General features: G+C 41.0%; 1 protein-coding gene across 1 annotated transcript in view; it reads right to left on the bottom strand.

Moving 5' to 3' along the window:
- The window catches only part of MINDY4B (MINDY family member 4B), a 46,143-nt gene that overhangs the window by 5,170 nt on the left and 23,038 nt on the right, over window positions 1-17,935 (bottom strand). The window contains exons 9-10 of the mRNA XM_082459715.1: window positions 16,207-16,279; window positions 15,143-15,304 (exon numbers count right to left, since the gene is read on the bottom strand). Of these exons, the coding sequence (XP_082315841.1) occupies window positions 15,143-15,304; window positions 16,207-16,279 (235 nt within the window). The remainder of the gene's footprint in view (window positions 1-15,142; window positions 15,305-16,206; window positions 16,280-17,935) is intronic.

Genomic DNA, 17,935 nt, shown 5'->3' on the forward strand with positions numbered 1-17,935 from the left:
ATCTGGTTTTTCCAGGCAACTGTCAATTCAGCCTTGAATTTTCAAAGTAGTGCATTAGATTCACAAAAACACCACTCTGGGAGGTGCCGTAATAAAGGGTCCTACACACTGAAGTAGCCCCTGAGGGTATCTCGATATTACAGTGTATTTTTCTTAATGATGTCTCCCATTTTGTTTGAAGAGGCAGGGAAGCACATTTTTTTAAATGCCATTGAAACTCATTAAGGTTAAAAAAAATTCTTTTTTTCTACTTAAAGAGACAAACATGAGCTACATGGAAACCCCCATCATTTTCACACGATGCCAGGGAGAGCTCTGGACCCTCAGCCCTGGCACGTCTTCCCATAACAAAAGGATTCAGTTCTGTTTCTTTTCTTCTCAGTCCTTCAAGTTGTCCTGTGTGCTCAGGAGCAAATTCTTTTGTGTGGAAAATCCATCTTTGAGAAAATGATCATGTGTTTTGTAAAACCAAGTACTAAAGGCTAATAACTTGACATTTTGATTTCTCAATAGTTCTATTCAAATCTCTTCCTTTTTCTAGAGTTTAAATTCTTCAGTTGTGGGTGAGTGGGTGAATCAGAGGTGCTTTTGTCTTTAAGCTTTTCTCTTCAGCTACTGGAGAAAAATTATATTACTGTGTTTAAAAGAAATGACCTCAGTTTTAGTTGACAGTTGGAAAAAGGGGTGCAAGCCCAGCACCCCAGTCTGGATATGCTCATAGTGGGTGCAGGAGTTGCTCATCTGCCACACCAGCACTGGCCCCTCTGGGCTGAGTATAACATGAACCTCTCACACAACAAACGTGGGGCAAGTCGCCCACTGGCTACATCGGAAATAAAACACAGAGGATGTGCCACTGAAGCAGCGCCATGTGTTTACGTTCCAGGAGCCACCCCCAAGTTCCAAAGAACACTGTCACCATTCATTAGTTATAAAATAAGCTCTTTCTTTCTCAGGCCTTCTTGCAATGGTAGCTCCTGTACTAAGGTTATGTGTAATCAAAATATGATCCATGTGATTTGGGATTGTTAAGGTTGGAACACATGGATAAACCAATTAGGAAACTGAGGGCTGTTTGTAATAAAAAGCCACTCCATTTGAACTTCAGGTCGATGTTCTGGCTGATTTTAAACCAAAGAAATTTCCTGTAAATTATGTGTGGGTGGATGTAATAGACTGTATGATATTGTTTCATGGAATCTTTGTAACGTAGGCAAAATTCAACAGGCGCTCAGATTCATACTCCGCAAAGGGCTGACACCACACTGTTGTGATTTTATGCAACAATGCAATGGGTTTCTTTCCTGAACTCAAAGCTACTCAAGATTTTATTAAAGTAGGAGGAAAATGAAGTAGTCATAAATATAACAATCTCCAGCACCCAAAGTGACCAGCCACAGACCCCACACTAAGCAGGCAAAGTCCCGCTTGTCTTGAGAGACTCTGGTCAAGAGGAAAATGTCTGTCACAGCACTTTGGGTTTTAACTCCAAGGGGTGAGCCTTCGGATTACAGCTGAGAACATACCTGGTTTAAAGGGAGTCCCACAAAACCAAAACTGAGCACCTCCCAATGGAACCCAGCCAAATATCACACCCTTTTCATTCCTCTGAGCACCATGTAATCTGTTTGACTGGAATCTTCTGTTAAGAATTTGTAATGTGGGTTCAAGATGGTGGAGTAGAAGGACGTGCGTTTACTCCTCTTGCGAGAGCACGGGAATCACAACTAAATGCTGAACAGTCATCGACAGGAAGACACTGGAACTCACCAAAAAAGATACCCCACATCCAAAGACAAAGGAGAAGCCACAATGAGACGGTAGGAGGGGCACAATCACAATAAAAACAAATCTCATAACTGCTGGGTGGGTGACTCACAAACTGGAGAACGCTTATACCACAGAAGTCCACCCACTGGAGGGAAGGGTCTGAGTCCCACGTCAGGCTTCCCAACCTGGGGGTCTGGCAACAGAGAGAGGAATTCCTAGAGAATCAGACTTTGAAGGCTATTGGGATTTGATTGCAGGCCTTTGACAAGACTGGGGGAAACAGAGACTCCGCTCCTGGAGGGCACACACAAAGTCGTGTGCACATCGGGACTCAGGGGAAGGACCAGTGACCCCATAGGAGACTGAACCAGACCTACCTGCTAGTGTTGGAGGGTCTCCTGCAGAGGCGGGGAGTGGCTGTGGCTCACTACGGGGCAAGGACACTGGCAGCAGCAGTTCTGGGAAGTACTCCTTGGCGTGAGCCCTCCCAGACTCTGTCATTAGCCCCACCAAAGAGCCCAGGTAGGCTCCAGTGTTGGGTTGCCTCAGGCCAAACAACCAACAGGGAGGGAACTCAGCCCCACCCATCAGGAAGCTTGCACAAGCCTCTTAGATAGCCTCATCCACCAGAAGGCAGACAGCAGAAGCAAGAAGAACTACAATCCTGCAGCCTGTGGAACAAAAACCACATTCACAGAAAGATAGACAAGATGAAAAGGCAGAGGGCTATGTACCAGATGAAGGAACAAGATAAAACCCCAGAAAAACAACTGAATGAAGTGGAGATAGGCAACCTTCCAGAAAAAGAATTCAGAATAATGATAGTGAAGATGATTCAGGACCTCAGAAAAAGAATGGAGGCAAAGATCGAGAAGTGCAAGAAATGTTTAACAAAGACCTAGAAGAATTAAAGAACAAACACCTAGAAGAATTAAAGAACAAACGAACAGAGATGAACAATACAATAACTGAAATGAAAAATACACTAGAAGGAACCAATAGCAGAATAACTGAGGCAGAAGAATGGAAAAGTGATCTGGAAGACAGAATGGTGGAATCCACTGCTGCAGAACAGAATAAAGAAAAAAGAATGAAAAGAAATGAAGACAGCCTAAGAGACCTCTGGGACAACATTAAATGCAACAACATTCGCATTATAGGGGTCCCAGAAGGAGAAGAGAGAAAGGACCCCAGAAAATATTTGAAGAGATTATAGTTGAAAACTTCCCTAACATGGGAAAAGAAATAGCCACTCAAGTCCAGGAAGTGCAGAGAGTCCCAGGCAGGATAAACCCAAGGAGAAACATGCCGAGACACATAGTAATCAAATTGACAAAAATTAAAGACAAAGAAAAATTATTGAAGGCAACAAGGGAAAAACGACAAATAACATACAAGGGAACTCCCATAAGGTTAACAGCTGATTTCTAGGCAGAAACTCTACAAGCCAGAAGGGAGTGGCATGATATATTTAAAGTGATGAAAGGGAAGAACCTACAACCAAGATTACTCTACCTGGCAAGGATCTCACTCAGATTCGATGGAGAAATCAAAAGCTTTACAGACAAGCAAAAGCTAAGAGAATTGAGCACCACCAAAACAGCTCTACAACAAATGCCAAAGGAACTTCTCTAAGTGGGAAACACAAGAGAAGAAAAGGACCTACAAAAACAAACCCATAACAATTAAGAAAACGGTAATAGGAACATACATATCGATAATTACCTTAAATGTGAATGGAATAAATGCTCCAACCAAAAGACACAGGCTGGCTGAATGGATACAAAAACAAGACCCATATATATGCTGTCTACAAGAGACCCACTTCAGACCTAGGGACACATACAGACTGAAAGTGAGGGGATGGAAAAAGATATTCCATGTAAATGGAAATCAAAAGTAAGTTGGAGTAGCATTACTCATATCAGATAAAATAGACTTTAAAATAAAGAATGTTACAAGAGACAAGGAAGGACACTTCATAATGATCAAGGGATCAATCCAAGAAGAATATATAATAATTATAAATATATATGCACCCAACACAGGAGTGCCTCAATACATAAGGCAACTGCTAACAGCTATAAAAGAGGAAATCGACAGTAACACAATAATAGTGGGGGACTTTAACACCTCATTTACACCAATGGAAAGATCATCCAAGCAGAAAATTAATAAGGAAACACAAGTTTTAAATGACACAATAGACCAGATAGACTTAATTGATATTTATAGGACATTCCATCCAAAAACAGCAGATTACACTTTCTTCTCAAGTGTACATGGAACATTCTCCAGGATAGATCACATCTTGGGTCACAAATCAAGCCTCAGTAAATTTAAGAAAATTGAAATCATATCAAGCATCCTTTCTGACCAAAACACTATGAGATTAGAAATCAATTACAGGGAAAAAAAAAAAAAAAACGTAAAAAGCACAAACACATGGAGGCTAAATAATACGTTACTAAATAACCAAGAGATCACTGAAGAAAGCAAAGAGGAAATCAAAAAATACCTAGAGACAAATGACAACGAAAACACAATGATCCAAAACCTATGGGATGCAGCAAAAGCAGTTCTAAGAGGGAAGTTTATAGCAATACAAACCTACCTCAAGAAACAAGAAAAATCTCAAATAAATAATCTAACCTTACACTTAAAGTAACTAGGGAAAGAAGAACAAACAAAACCCAAAGTTAGCAGAAGGAAAGAAATAATAAAGATCAGAGCAGAAATAAATGAAATAAAAACAAAGAAAACAATAGCAAAGATCAATAAAACTAAAAGCTTGTTCTTTGAGAAGATAAACAAAATTGATAAACCATTAGCCAGACTCATCAAGAAAAAGAGGGAGAAGACTCAAGTCAATAAAATCAGAAATGAAAATGGAGACGTTACAACAGACACCGCAGAAACACAATGCATCCTAAGAGCCTACTACAAGCAACTCTATGCCAATAAAATGAACAACCTGGAAGAAATGGACAAATTCTTAGAAAGGTATAACCTTCCAAGACTGAACCAGGAAGAAATAGAAAATATGAACAGACCAATCACAGGTAATGAAATAGAAACTGTGATTAAAAATCTTCCAACAAACAAAAGTCCATGACCAGATGGCTTCACAGGTGAATTCTATCAAACATTTAGAGAAGAGCTAACACCCATCCTTCTGAAACTCTTCCAAAAAATTGCAGAGGAAGGAACACTCCCAAACTCATTCTATGAGGCCACCATCAGCCTGATACCAAAACCAGACAAAGGTAGTACAAAAAAAGAAAATTACAGACCAATATCACTGATGAATATAGATGCAAAAATCCTCAACAAAACACTAGCAAACAGAATCCAGCAACACATTAAAAGGATCATACACCATGATCAAGTGGGATTTATCCCAGGAATGCAAGGATTCTTCAATATATACAAATCAGTCAATGTGATACACCATATTAACAAACTGAAGAATAAAAACCATACAATCATCTCAGTAGATGCAGAAAAAGCTTTTGACAAAATTCAACACCCATTTATGATAAAAACTCTCCAGAAAGTGGGCATAGAGGGAACCTACCTCAACATAATAAAGGCCGTATATGACAAACCCACCGCAAACATCATTCTCAATGGTGAAAAACTGAAAGCATTTCCTCTAAGATTAGGAACAAGACAAGGATGTCCACTCTCACCACTATTATTCAGCATAGTTATGGAAGTCCTAGTCATGGTAATCAGAGAAGAAAAAGAAATAAAAGTAATACAAATTGGAAAAGAAGAAGTAAAACGGTCACTGTTTGCAGATGACATGATACTATACATAGAGAATCCTAAAAATGCCACCAGAAAACTACTGGAGCTAATCAATGAATTTGGCAAAGTTGCAGGATACAAAATTAATGCACAGAAATCTCTTGCATTCCTATACACTAATGATGAAAAATCTGAGAGAGAAATGAAGGAAACACTCCCATTTACCATTGCAATAAAAGGAATAAAATACCTAGGCATAAACCTACCTACGGAGACAAAAGACCTGTATGCAGAAAACTATAAGACACTGATGAAGGAAATTAAAGATGATACCAACAGATGGAGAGATATACCATGTTCTTGGATTAGAAGAATGAATATTGTGAAAGTGACTCTACTACCCAAAGCAATCTACAGATGCAGTGCAATCCCTATCAAATTACCAATGGCATTTTTTATAGAAGTAGAACAAAAAGTCTTAAAATTTGTATGGAGACACCAAAGACCCCGAATAGCCAAAGCAGTCTTGAGGGAAAAAAACGGAGCTGGAGGAATCAGACTCCCTGACTTCAGAGTATACTACAAGGCTGCAGTAATCAAGACAGTATGGTACTGGCACAAAAACAGAAACATAGATTAATGGAATAGGATAGAAAGCCCAGAGATAAACCCACGCACCTATGGTCAACTAATCTATGACAAAGGAGGCAAGGATATACAATGGAGAAAAGACAGTCTCTTCAGTAAGTGGTGCTGGGAAAGCTGGACAGCTACATGTAAAAGAATGAAATTAGAACACTCCTTAACACCATACACAAAAATAAACTCAAAATGGATTAGAGGCCTAAATATAAGACCAGACACTATAAAACTCTTAGAGGAAAACATAGGAAGAACACTCTTTGACATAAATCACAGCAAGATCTTTTTTGATCCACCTCCTAGAGTAATGGAAATACAAACAAAAAGAAACAAATGGGACCTAATGAAACTTAAAAGCTTTTGCAAAGCAAAGGAAACTACAAACAAGATGAAAAGACAACCCTGAGAATGGGAGAAAATATTTGCAAACGAATCAACGGAGAAAGGATTCATCTCCAAAATTTATAAGCAGCTCATGCAGCTCAATATTAAAAAAATGAACAACCCGATCAAAAAATTGGCAGAAGACATAAGTAGACATTTCTTCAATGAAGACATACAGATGGGCAAGAAGCACATGAAAAGTTGCTCAACATCATTAATTATTAGAGAAATACACCTCAAAACTACTATGCGGTATCACCTCACACCAGTTAGAATGGGCATCATCAGAAAATCTACAAACAACAAATGCTGGAGAGAGTGTGGAGAAAAGGGAACCCTTTTGCACTGTTGGTGGGAATGTAAATTGATACAGCCACTATGGAGAACAGTATGGAGGTTCCTTAAAAAACTAAAAATGGAATTACCATATGACCCAGCAATCCCACTACTGGGCATATACCCAGAGAAAACCATAATTCAAAAAGACACATGCACCCCAATGTTCATTGCAGCACTATTTACAGTAGCCATTCATGGAAGCAACCTAAATGCCCATCTACAGACGAATGGATAAAGAAGTGTGGTACATATATACAATGGAATATTACTCAGCCATAAAAAGGAACGAAATTGGGTCATTTGTAGAGACGTGGATGGATCTAGAGACTGTCATACAGAGCGAAGTAAGTGAGAAAGAGAAAAACAAATATCGTATATTAACGCATATATATGGAACCTAGAAAAATGGTACAGATGAACTGGTTTGCAGGGCAGAAGTTGAGACACTGATGTAGAGAACAGATGTATGGACACCAAGGGGGGAAAGTGGCAGGGGGTGGTGGTGGTGGTGTGATGAATTGGGCGATTGGGATTGACATGTATACACTGATGTGTATAAAATGGATAACTAATAAGAACCTGCTGTATTAAAAAATAAATAAAATAAAATTAAAAAAAAAAAATTTGTATTGCTTTGGGGTAGACACAATTTATCAGCTAAGCTCCCCCAAAGGAGGATTCTAAATATGTTTTATTGGTGAGATTCCACCAATGCAGAATTTGTGCGTGTTGCCTCATGTTGCCATGGTAAGAAGGAAATTAAATTGTGATACAGTGGTGCTATAAATAAAATACCTTTCTCCTTAAATTCACTCATAGTGTTATAAGCCCAGTGTGTTCAGCCTTACATGCAGCAATCAAGCCTTCCATAACATGTATCATTTAATGTAAAGTTATGAAGATAGGAAGAAAGATGGGACAATTCTAAGCACCAGAGGATGAGGATGGAGTCCACGTAATTCTTTCTTATGCCGCCGTCTAGAACAATGGCTCTTACAGTATGCCTTCGCACAGCGAGCTTGATGTTGAAGTCCCAAGGCCCCCAGCCGGTGATCTGAACGGGAGAAAGGTGTTGGAAATGTCGTGTTTTCTTTGCTGATTCCTGGTGACAATTTGTGTGCATGACTGTTTGGGGTCTGGCTCTCATCTCTGCCACCTGGAACTTGAGTTGATGTAACTTCTCTCAGTGAGTTTGCAGGGATGTTGTCATGTTTGCAGGGCACTACCTCAGTGACTGAGTGGTAGAGAACAGTGGGTGGAGTTTCATCTGGTACTTTTAGGCTTGGATATCTTCCTATCAGTCTCTTTAAAGGGAAAATGTAAAGAGGGAAGAGGGTAGCACTCGGATGGTGATGTGCTCTGCCAGGGCTGCCGGGGGAATAAATCCAGCAAGACCTAAATGGCTTCAGTCCCTTCTAAAAACCAGAGTTGATTTTTCTTCTCTGTGGCAGGTGCGAAGGTAATGTGAACCTCCTAAGGCTTTCCAGATGGTGTTAGACTCCAACTGCTTTATGTTCTCACTTAGGTATTGGAACCTCACACTCAAACCTGTACCTTCAAATAGAAAAGTGACGGGAGGCTTCAAAATAGTGCCTCATCCTGAGGGGAGCTGGCTGTGTGCTGCAGGAACCATCCGTCTGCTGGGCTCTGGGGGCCCTGCCATGTCAGCTAATGAGAGCTCCTTTTTTATTTTTTAATCTCACCTACTGGGCTGTGACATTGGGACTGAAAGACGTGTGTTTTTGCAATCTCTGCAATTTTGTCACCGAGTAAGAAGAGATTCGCTTCGGGAAGACAGATGCAGTGGTACAGGAGGGGTTTCACCTCGACAGCAGAATCTGTCAGGCAGCACGTTGGTTTTCTTTTGAACTCAGAAACCTTCTTATATTAGGTTTCTATTACCCGTGCCTACATAGAATCTTCTGATTTAGAGCACCCACCCTAGGCGGGAGTCCCTAAATGCCCATAAAATGCTTAAACCTATATGCTTTTGGCATATTCACGTGTCCTGTGCAGAGCCACCGTGCCTCAGAGCAGAAAGGGAGGGGAGCGACTGTGAGAGCCTCAATCCAGTGATGCTTAAAGCATTGTCCTAGAACCACATCTGGTTCTTTTCTGAGCAAATTGCTGTTCTGCAAGAAGCTCTATGATAAAACGTTATGAAATACTAGACATCTGTACGCACTGCAGTCAGATGGGGCTTCTGGTTAGCACGTCTCTGAGTGCCACTGAGCTTGTCCTTCTAGCACGTAAGTGAGAGATGTGGTCTGACAAACCACAGGTGAAGGGTGACGGATACTTGAAAGGGTACGTGCTACCAGTACCTGCAGTTCGTGGTCAACTCAAACTCACCACTGCTTTAACCTGGAAGTCAGTGGATAAAGTTCTAGATGTTGAGCACAGCCGTCATACATTCTAAAACTGAGCCATGATTTGGCTACCATCTAACTGTTGTGCTTCAGCAGCAGTGTACCTGTGACTGATCTTACAGACTATGTAGTACAGATCTACATCTCTATGCCAATACATTGATGCGACCGATTACGAAAGTACTTCTGATGATATAATGCCAAGAACTGGCATTCTGTATTTACCACTTTATCAGAAAACAAGCCAAGATGATCATGACAGGCAACGTGGCACGGTGGGCTGAAGGGGCCTTTGAATGTAGCTGGGTCTGGGGTCAGAACCCTGGCTCTGACACTTCCCTAGCTGGTGGCCTAGGGCAACTTCCTATACTTTTCTCAGTCTGGATTTTCTCATCTCTAAAATGAATGACCAAACAACAGCCAGTGCACTTGAACTAACACTGATTATAACTTTGAGCGGAAGTGAGGATTAAATGAAAGAAGATATCATTACCGGTGGCTTAGAGAGAGCCTGGCGCACAGTATGTGCTCTACACAAGTGGCTGTTGGCAATATAATGACTAAATGAGCTTTAAAAAATACCATCTTCGAGGATGATGAGAAAATATAAAATTCTTATATACATAAAGTCATTCTATGTAAAAATTATTTTAATAGTAATAGATGAGTTGTGGATTGCTTTTATCCTGGAATATAATGAGCTGCTATAGAAAATAAAAAAGCACCTTCAGATTAAATAAACTTTATGTGTACACATGTGGATGCCTAATAGTCATATATCTCAGCAGTTCAAGTAAGAATACTACCTACCAGCCTATATTTGCTCTTTAATACATTTGTTCTGAAACCAAGCTTCAAGTGCACGTTAGAGACAACATAATAAACATCCTCCGGGTTTCAAGCCATTAGTGTACAATTTCAGGCAATTTTTACCACGGGCAGGATTCATAGGCATCTCCCTGGGGAAAGAACACTGATTCTAAGAAGAAAGGATGAAAAGCCACATTAGTCACTTTTCGAAAAGATGGGAGCTTTGTAGATGTGATTTCTATGTAGATTTAAAAGCTAACCTGGCCTGTCGCCATCCTTTGCCCTACTTCCAATTTGTGAGCAGGCCTTTGGACGGTGGTCCTGAGGTCGGGTACATTTTGCCCTCTTCCCGGCAGGAAAGCTCTTATTTATTTATTTATTTATTTATTTATTTTTTTAACCTTAGGCCTCGGCCTCTTGATTGACTTTAAGGTCCCAACAAACACCCACTTTATTATTGGAGGATATTTTAGGCTCTGCAGGTATTTTTCTTTAGAGCATGATTTAGTAGCACTATTGGTCAGAGCTGACTTGTATCAAAAGAAATGCGATCCAGGGAAAATGGTAGCACTGGATTGCTGTGAATTCTTGACTCTCTGAGGCTCGCTCTCTCTCTCTCTCTCTCTCTCTCTATCTCACTCTCTTTCTTGGAGCAGGGGCGGGGGTGGTGGTGGTGGGGCGCGTAGCCTTTGATATAGTTTCTTTTGTTGGAGCAGCTTAGTAGCTATTTAGCAAACACCTGTTTAATTTTAATTTAAGATAAGGTTTGAAACTTGCCCTGAAAGCCTTGCAAACGGTAAAAAGGAATAGAAAGCTGTCAACCTTTCTGATACTGATTGAAAGGAGATACTCTTTCTTGTAATTTCAGTTGAAATAGCTAGTTTTCCAGTTCTGCACACCATGGATTTAATCAGCTAAGCCAAACGAGATTTTTTTTTTTTTTTTTTCCGTTTTTTAGAGCAGTAATTCAGTCAGGGCAGTTTTGTCCCCCAGGGGACATTTGGCAATGTCTGAAGACATTTTTGGGCCGGGGGCATAGTGGGTAAAAGCCAGAATGCTGCTAAACATCCCATAATGCACAGGACAGCCCCCATCACAAAGAATTATCCAGTCCAAAATATCAGTAGTGCTGAGGTTAAGCAGCCCTGTTCCAGAACAGAGGTTTCTAGCCTTGGATGCACATTAGAATCACCTGAGGACTTAAAAAAAATTCAATGCCCAGGTGCTCTCCAGGCCAGATAAACAGAGTCATTGGGTAGGACAAGGCTGTACAATTTGTCGGGTCCAGTACAAAATGAAAAAGTGGAGGCCTTTGTTGAAAAAGTGTTAAGAATTTTAAGGCAGTGACAACAGAGCATCAAACCAAGTGCAACACCTTGTAAGTGTGGGGCTGGGTGTGAGCACACAGGTCCTACACACGTGTAGTTGACACTGTTCTGGAGGGTGACCTGGGCATTGATAGTTTTAAAAGCTCCACAAGTGGACCAAAGACTAACAGACACCTCACCAAAGAAGACAGACAGATGGCAAATAAGTATATGCAAAGATGTTCCATACCATATACTATAATATTATCAGGGCAATGCAAAAAAAAAACACAATAATTGAGATACCACTACACACCTATTAGAATGGCCAAAATCCAGAACACTGACAATACCAAATGCTGGCAAGGATGTAGGGCCACAGGATGTCTCATCCATTGCTGGTAGGAATGTAAAACGGCACAGCCAGTTTGGAAGGCACTTTGGTAGTTTCTTACAAAACTAAACATACCATATGATCTAGCATTTGCCCTCCTTGGTATTTACCCAAAGGAGTTGAAAACTTACATCCACACAAAAAACCTGCACACGGATGTTTATAGCAGCTTTATTCATAATTACCAAAACTTGGAAGCAGCCAAGATATCTTTTGTAAGTGAATGGATAAATAAACCATGGTTTATCAGTAGAATAATATTTGTTCAATGAAATGTTACTCACAATATTCCAATGGAATATTATTCAGTGCTATAAAGAAATGAGATATCAAACTGTGAAAATACATGAAGGAAATTTAAATGCATAGTATTAAGTGAAAGAAGCCAATCTGAAAAGGCTACATACTCTATGATTCCAACTAGGTAACCTTCTGGAAAAGGTAAAACTATGGAGACAGTAAAAAGATCATTGGTGGCTGGGGTTGGAGGGGACGGAGGGTTGCACAGCAGGGCACAGAGGATTTTTAGGGCAGTGAAACTACTCTGTATGATGCTATAATGGCGGATACATGTCATTGTACCTTTGTCCAAACCCACAGAATGTAAACACCAAGAGTGAACCCTAATGTAAACTATGGACTTTGGATGATAGCGATATGTCAGTGTAGGTTCATCAGTTGTAACAAATGTACCACTCTGGTGATGGATACTGATAATGTGGAGGCCATGCATGTGTAGGGACAGGGGATACATGGAAATCTTTGTAAATACTTTCCACTCAGTTTTGCCGAGAGCCTAAAGCTGCTCTAAAAAAATAAAGTCGCTTGAAAAAACAAAACTCTCCAGGTGATTTCAATGTGCAGCCAGTGTCAAGATCGCTGTTATGTAGCTTTTATTGCCTAGCCTTCCTATAGCACTCAGTTTACGTATGTGGTATTGCCCATGTATAACTCCTCTTTGTATTGGATACAGAATCTCACTATCAATAGATGCTGAATGAACATGGCTGAATAAAACACTCGCTGTTATTCCTTATCATCTATTATAAAGCCTTATGTGTGGAGAGGTCATTCGGGCTTTCCAAACAGGCTTCAGCATTCACGATTTTGTTTGCTGTTCGCATCAGTCATGTGGTTGCAGGGCAAGTGTTAGGACATTAGTCTGTGGATGAGGAAGCAGGCTCAGAGCAGGTAAGGGACTGGCCCAAGTCACACTCCTGTGAGTGGCAGGGCAAGGCCTCCAGCCAAGTCTCCTGGTTCCCAGGACAGGGCTGTTTTCCACGTGTTAGGGGAACCTCCCCACTTTTACACTAGGTTTCTAAAGTATGGTGCACGTGCCCCTTGGTGGCATGTGGCACGGAAGTCAGGGCACAAGGGGTGAACTTTAAAACAAACCATGTTTACTTATTTATTTAATATGTCTTAGAAAAAAATAGCATATCAAGTCCATAGTTTGTATTACTGCTGCAGAAAACGTTAGATTCAAATTGTAAATGTGAGTTGATTTAAAGGAAAATATTAAGCAAATAACAGCAGAGGTGGTGCGAAGATATGACAAAGCTTTTGAATTACCTAATTAAATGACAGAACTATGAGAAACACTTTTAAATCTTTGTAGTTTAGAATGAGGATACAGTGAAATAATATTGTGAAAGAGCTTTGTAATAGTAGACACAGCACTAAAATTGTTGTGGTTTTTGCACCCTCACTCCTTGAAACTTGCCCCCAGTGTATCCTACCAGACTGAGTCTTGGCCTGTTATTGGGCTCTGATCGGTACAGAGTGCTTTACCATGGACCTCAAGTGACCATGCATGGGTGAAAGGAAAGAAAAATATGTAAAATGAAATCTGTAAGTCCCCTATTTCTGGCTTAGTTTTCCTTGTCATTATATATATATATCAAATTCTAACATGAATTCCCAAATGGTCTGGAACAAACGATTAGGAACTTTATAATAATAACAAATCCATTCTCTGTCTAGGGCATATTCAAAGTACAGTCTTCACATTCCTACAGTGCAAATCTTTGCATCCATTAAATGTGGTGAAGGATATATATTCATTGGCATATAAGGACGTTAGTGTTAAATGAGAAAGGCAGGGTTCAGAGGAGTAGAATAGAACATATTTATATGAGAAAGAGAAGGAAGCATTTCTGAGAGGATTGACCCTGGGTGATGGGATTGGGTTCATTTCTTTTGCTTTTAGCTTATCTGTCACTTCTCATTTTTTCTTTTTCTTTTTTTGAATTGAAGTATAGTTGATTTACAATGTTATGTTAGTTTCTGGTGTCATTTTTCTATGATGAACTAGATTCCAAACTCAAGGAATACTAGGTAAACTTTTAAGACACACTTGTACACAAAATATACTAATTCTGGGAAAGTCAGACGCTACGTTCCCAATGCTATCACACGTGATTTGTATGTGTTGTGAGATGCTGATTTCATGATTAACGCATTGTAGCTGGAGCCAACAGTAGGAGGAAAGACAGATGAAGCTATGGATATAAACGGACATGATAAAGTGTAAAGCCCTGTACGTTGAAAGGGATTTTGAGCTGGAACCAGGAGAGTGAAGGACAGGCTCTGAGCAATGGGGCCTCATTTGGTGCTGGTGGATGGTGAGCCTGGGGTGGGGTTTGTCACCATCACATTGAATTCCATCCCAGCTAGTGTTAGGGCCGCTCCAAAGAAGTGTTGCTTTTCATAGAATCTGCCTTGCCTTCTCTGGGTTTTATAATGAAATTTTTGTGAAAATATCACAGAAGCATCTTTGATTTGTGGTTTGGGTGGGTATACTTGCTTCCTCACTCTCTCTCCTGGTTGTTTTTACAGAACCACATCTTACTTAATTCTCTGGCTGTGCTTTTCAACAGCACAGTCTACTTTCTGGTTGTCAGAGGTTGTACATCCCCTGATCTAGAAAGCTTTTTGAGAGGTGTTTCGTAAGTGGGATTCCCTTTTCTTTCAGTTATTTTTTTTTTAAAGCTTTGAGCAATAGATAGAATATATGCATTCATGTTTGCATAATAAACGGTTGGGCAGATAACCATTCTCTGCTGGCAATATTGATTTCTGATGAGTGGGGATGCCAGGAGACTTTATTTGTATATTTCAAGTATTGTTTAAAAATTATTTGCATATTACTTGTATTACCTATACTCTGTATACATAAAAATATATAAAGTAAAATATGAAGCAAGTAAACTTGGATATTTCCATTTAGACGCTGAAAAATCTCCATGTGTGTCTATATGTGCAAGTGGAAGGCAGGCAGGAAAGTAGTAAAGGAAAAAGCAAGCTCCGATTTGAATTGCCTTGTCCAAATAGTGACACTCTGGTGGTGTGGTTGAGAATTGGGACACACTCACCTGTGAAAGTCTATCATCCTCTGAAGTGTCCTTACGCCACTGCAAATAGCCGATGTCACTGCGGGTCAGGACCCCACTTAACATTTCCTGAGACTTTCCATCCTGATAGCCGTTAAAGACATGTGGACTTGCTCTTCCAGTTAAAATCATGTTCAAAACTGCCTAGATGACACATTTTACAAATATTTACATTTCAGGTAGCGTTGACACAAGGACTTAATTTCTTTTTTCTTTTAATAATCATAAAATGTATCATTTTTAGTGAAAAGAATGAAATCCCACAATATATAATTCTGGGAAAACATATGTCATGAATGTTTGGTAGTGTTAAAACAGGAGTTTATTGATTTTTTTTTCTTGAGCCATGCCCCATAACTCCCCATGGGCCCTTCTTCCCTTCATATTTTTTTTAAACTTTGGTTTCCATAGTTGTGATTTAAGCTGCAAGAAGCTAAGAAGTTTTTATAGTGCTTTTCTTTCAGTTACTAGGGACTCCTGGGGGGTCTTGTCAAGATATTTTCTAACGTTTCTAGAATCTCAGGGATGGCAGGCTCTCAGAGGTAAGCTAGAAAGGACTGTAATGGAAAGTGGAAAGATAGAATCTGATAACAAACTCAGGGGAGCATCTTAGTTTTTCAAAGATAATTTGATCACTCTTCACTTAAGGAGAGAATATACTTAGTTGAAAGGAAAAAAAAATAGCCTAATTGAGATGCTACAATAAAAAGGCAAAGTCGGGGCTTCCCTGGTGGCGCAGTGGTTGAGAATCTGCCTGCCAATGCAGGGGACACGGGTTCGAGCCCTGGTCTGGGAAGATCCCACATGCCGCGGAACAACTAGGCCCGTGAGCCACAACTACTGAGCCTGCGCGTCTGGAGCCTGTGCTCCGCAACAAGAGAGGCCGCGATAGTGAGAGGCCCACGCACCGCGATGAAGAGTGGCCCCCGCTCGCCGCAACTAGAGAAAGCCCTCGCACAGAAACGAAGACCCAACGCAGCCATAAATAAATAAATAAATAAATAAAAATTAAAAAAAAAAAAAAAAGGCAAAGTCTTCCAACCCACCTGGCTGCACAGGAAACCTCCAGCATTTGGTCGTAGCAGAGGAGTGGTGGAGACGTCCAGGTCCTTCTGAAGCCTGCAGAGCGGGAGGAGCCATCAGCACTCACAGACGACGATGCTCCAGGGACATGCAGCCTCTCCTCCCTCCTCCCCCAACGCACAGCAGCAGTAACTTGGGCTTTTGCCTGGCCACTGTCCTTCCCATGTGCCTGGCGTGTTTCCATCTGTCGCTGGGAAAGCTTCTAGGACTGGGGCTGCAGAGGTGATTGGGCAAGCTCTGGATGCCGTTGGGGGAAGCCAGCGATACGTGGTCAGGGAGGAGGATGAAGCGACAGACCTCGCACGTTAGAATCCCCGGGTGTGGGCTCTGTGTGGGTGCTGGGCTCTGTAGCAAAACTGTTTGCGCTGAGGGCCGAGGGACGCTTGGCTTAGGGTGGTGACACGTGACCCCTCCAGAGGGTGCTGGCCCAAGGCAGAGTTGACCAGACTGTTCAAGTGGAAGCCACCAGCTGGGGAGTTAAGCCCATGTCTTGGCTGCAAGCCTCTACTGTTTCACCAGGGCCAAGGGGTCAGGGATCCATCCAGAACAGTATAATATCGAGGTGGAAAGCGCTCGTGTTGTCACCCAGAGGGAGACGCTGAGTTACGTGGGCTGTATGTGTTCTTGAACGAACCTGTTCACAGGCCTGGAAGGTCAAGCACTTCCATGAATAAGACCTAAAGACGTGGGTCAAGTGTCAGATATAATTCAGGGCAGCGTTTCCTAAATTATGGCACGATGTTAGGTGGTATAGATAGGAGCATTTAAAAAAATTTACAGTGATGTGTTTCATACATTTTTTTCTTTAGCACAGCAAATACATGATTTAGAGGATATTAATGTTTAAGAAGAGGATGATATTTAAATGTCTGTTGATTTTGAATTCTTTTTCTTTTATTTATTTTTTGGCCGTGCCCCACAGCATGCGGGGTCTTAGTTCCCCGACCAGGGATTGAAACCGTGCCTCCCCTGCAGTGGAAACATAGAGTCTTGACCACTGGACCACCAGGGAAATCCCAAGTGTGTGTTGATTTAAGGACACTGTTAAGCAAATAATAATATAGGTCATAAAAGTATGATATGCAAAAGACAAGTTTTCAGGAACACTGCTTCAAGGCTTGAAATTCTTCCTTTCTGGGGGCCCTCTGTTTCTCTCTGTCTGACTCTCAAAAGCTTACCCTTTTCTCAGGGTCCAGAAGAAAGTCTGTTTCTTCCCAGAAGCCTTCCTTGGCCACCTTATCTGTTGGGACCCCTCCCTCCTCTGGAATCCGTGAAGATTCATTGTCTCTGTACTTCATTTGGCACGTCAAGTACCACCTGGGACTTGCTCAGTCTCTCTGTGTACCCCTGGTTTTTCCCAAACTGGAACCTGCAAGGAGGTCAGGGCCATATCCTCTTTTATTTGTATTTCGCACAGTGCCAAGAACAGGGCTTTGCATTTCATAGGGACAAAATAAATATTTGTGGGTATATATTTTCTCGTACATAGAAATCATTAAAATATTTTCATTTATGAAAACTGTACAAATAAGCCTGAGTGGTATCTGCCAATATTTATAACCGCAAGAAAAAGGAACCTACTACTGTGCTAGAAAAGTAGATTCAAACTTTTCTGATGACATCCACTCTCCCATGAATATGGCCAAACTGAACTACAGAAAAGGATGCATCAACGGAAGAGTGTCCACTAGA

Source organism: Balaenoptera physalus (genome assembly GCF_965194825.1).
Source record: "Balaenoptera physalus genome assembly, chromosome: 4".
In the NCBI taxonomy this organism is placed as follows: domain Eukaryota; kingdom Metazoa; phylum Chordata; class Mammalia; order Artiodactyla; family Balaenopteridae; genus Balaenoptera; species Balaenoptera physalus.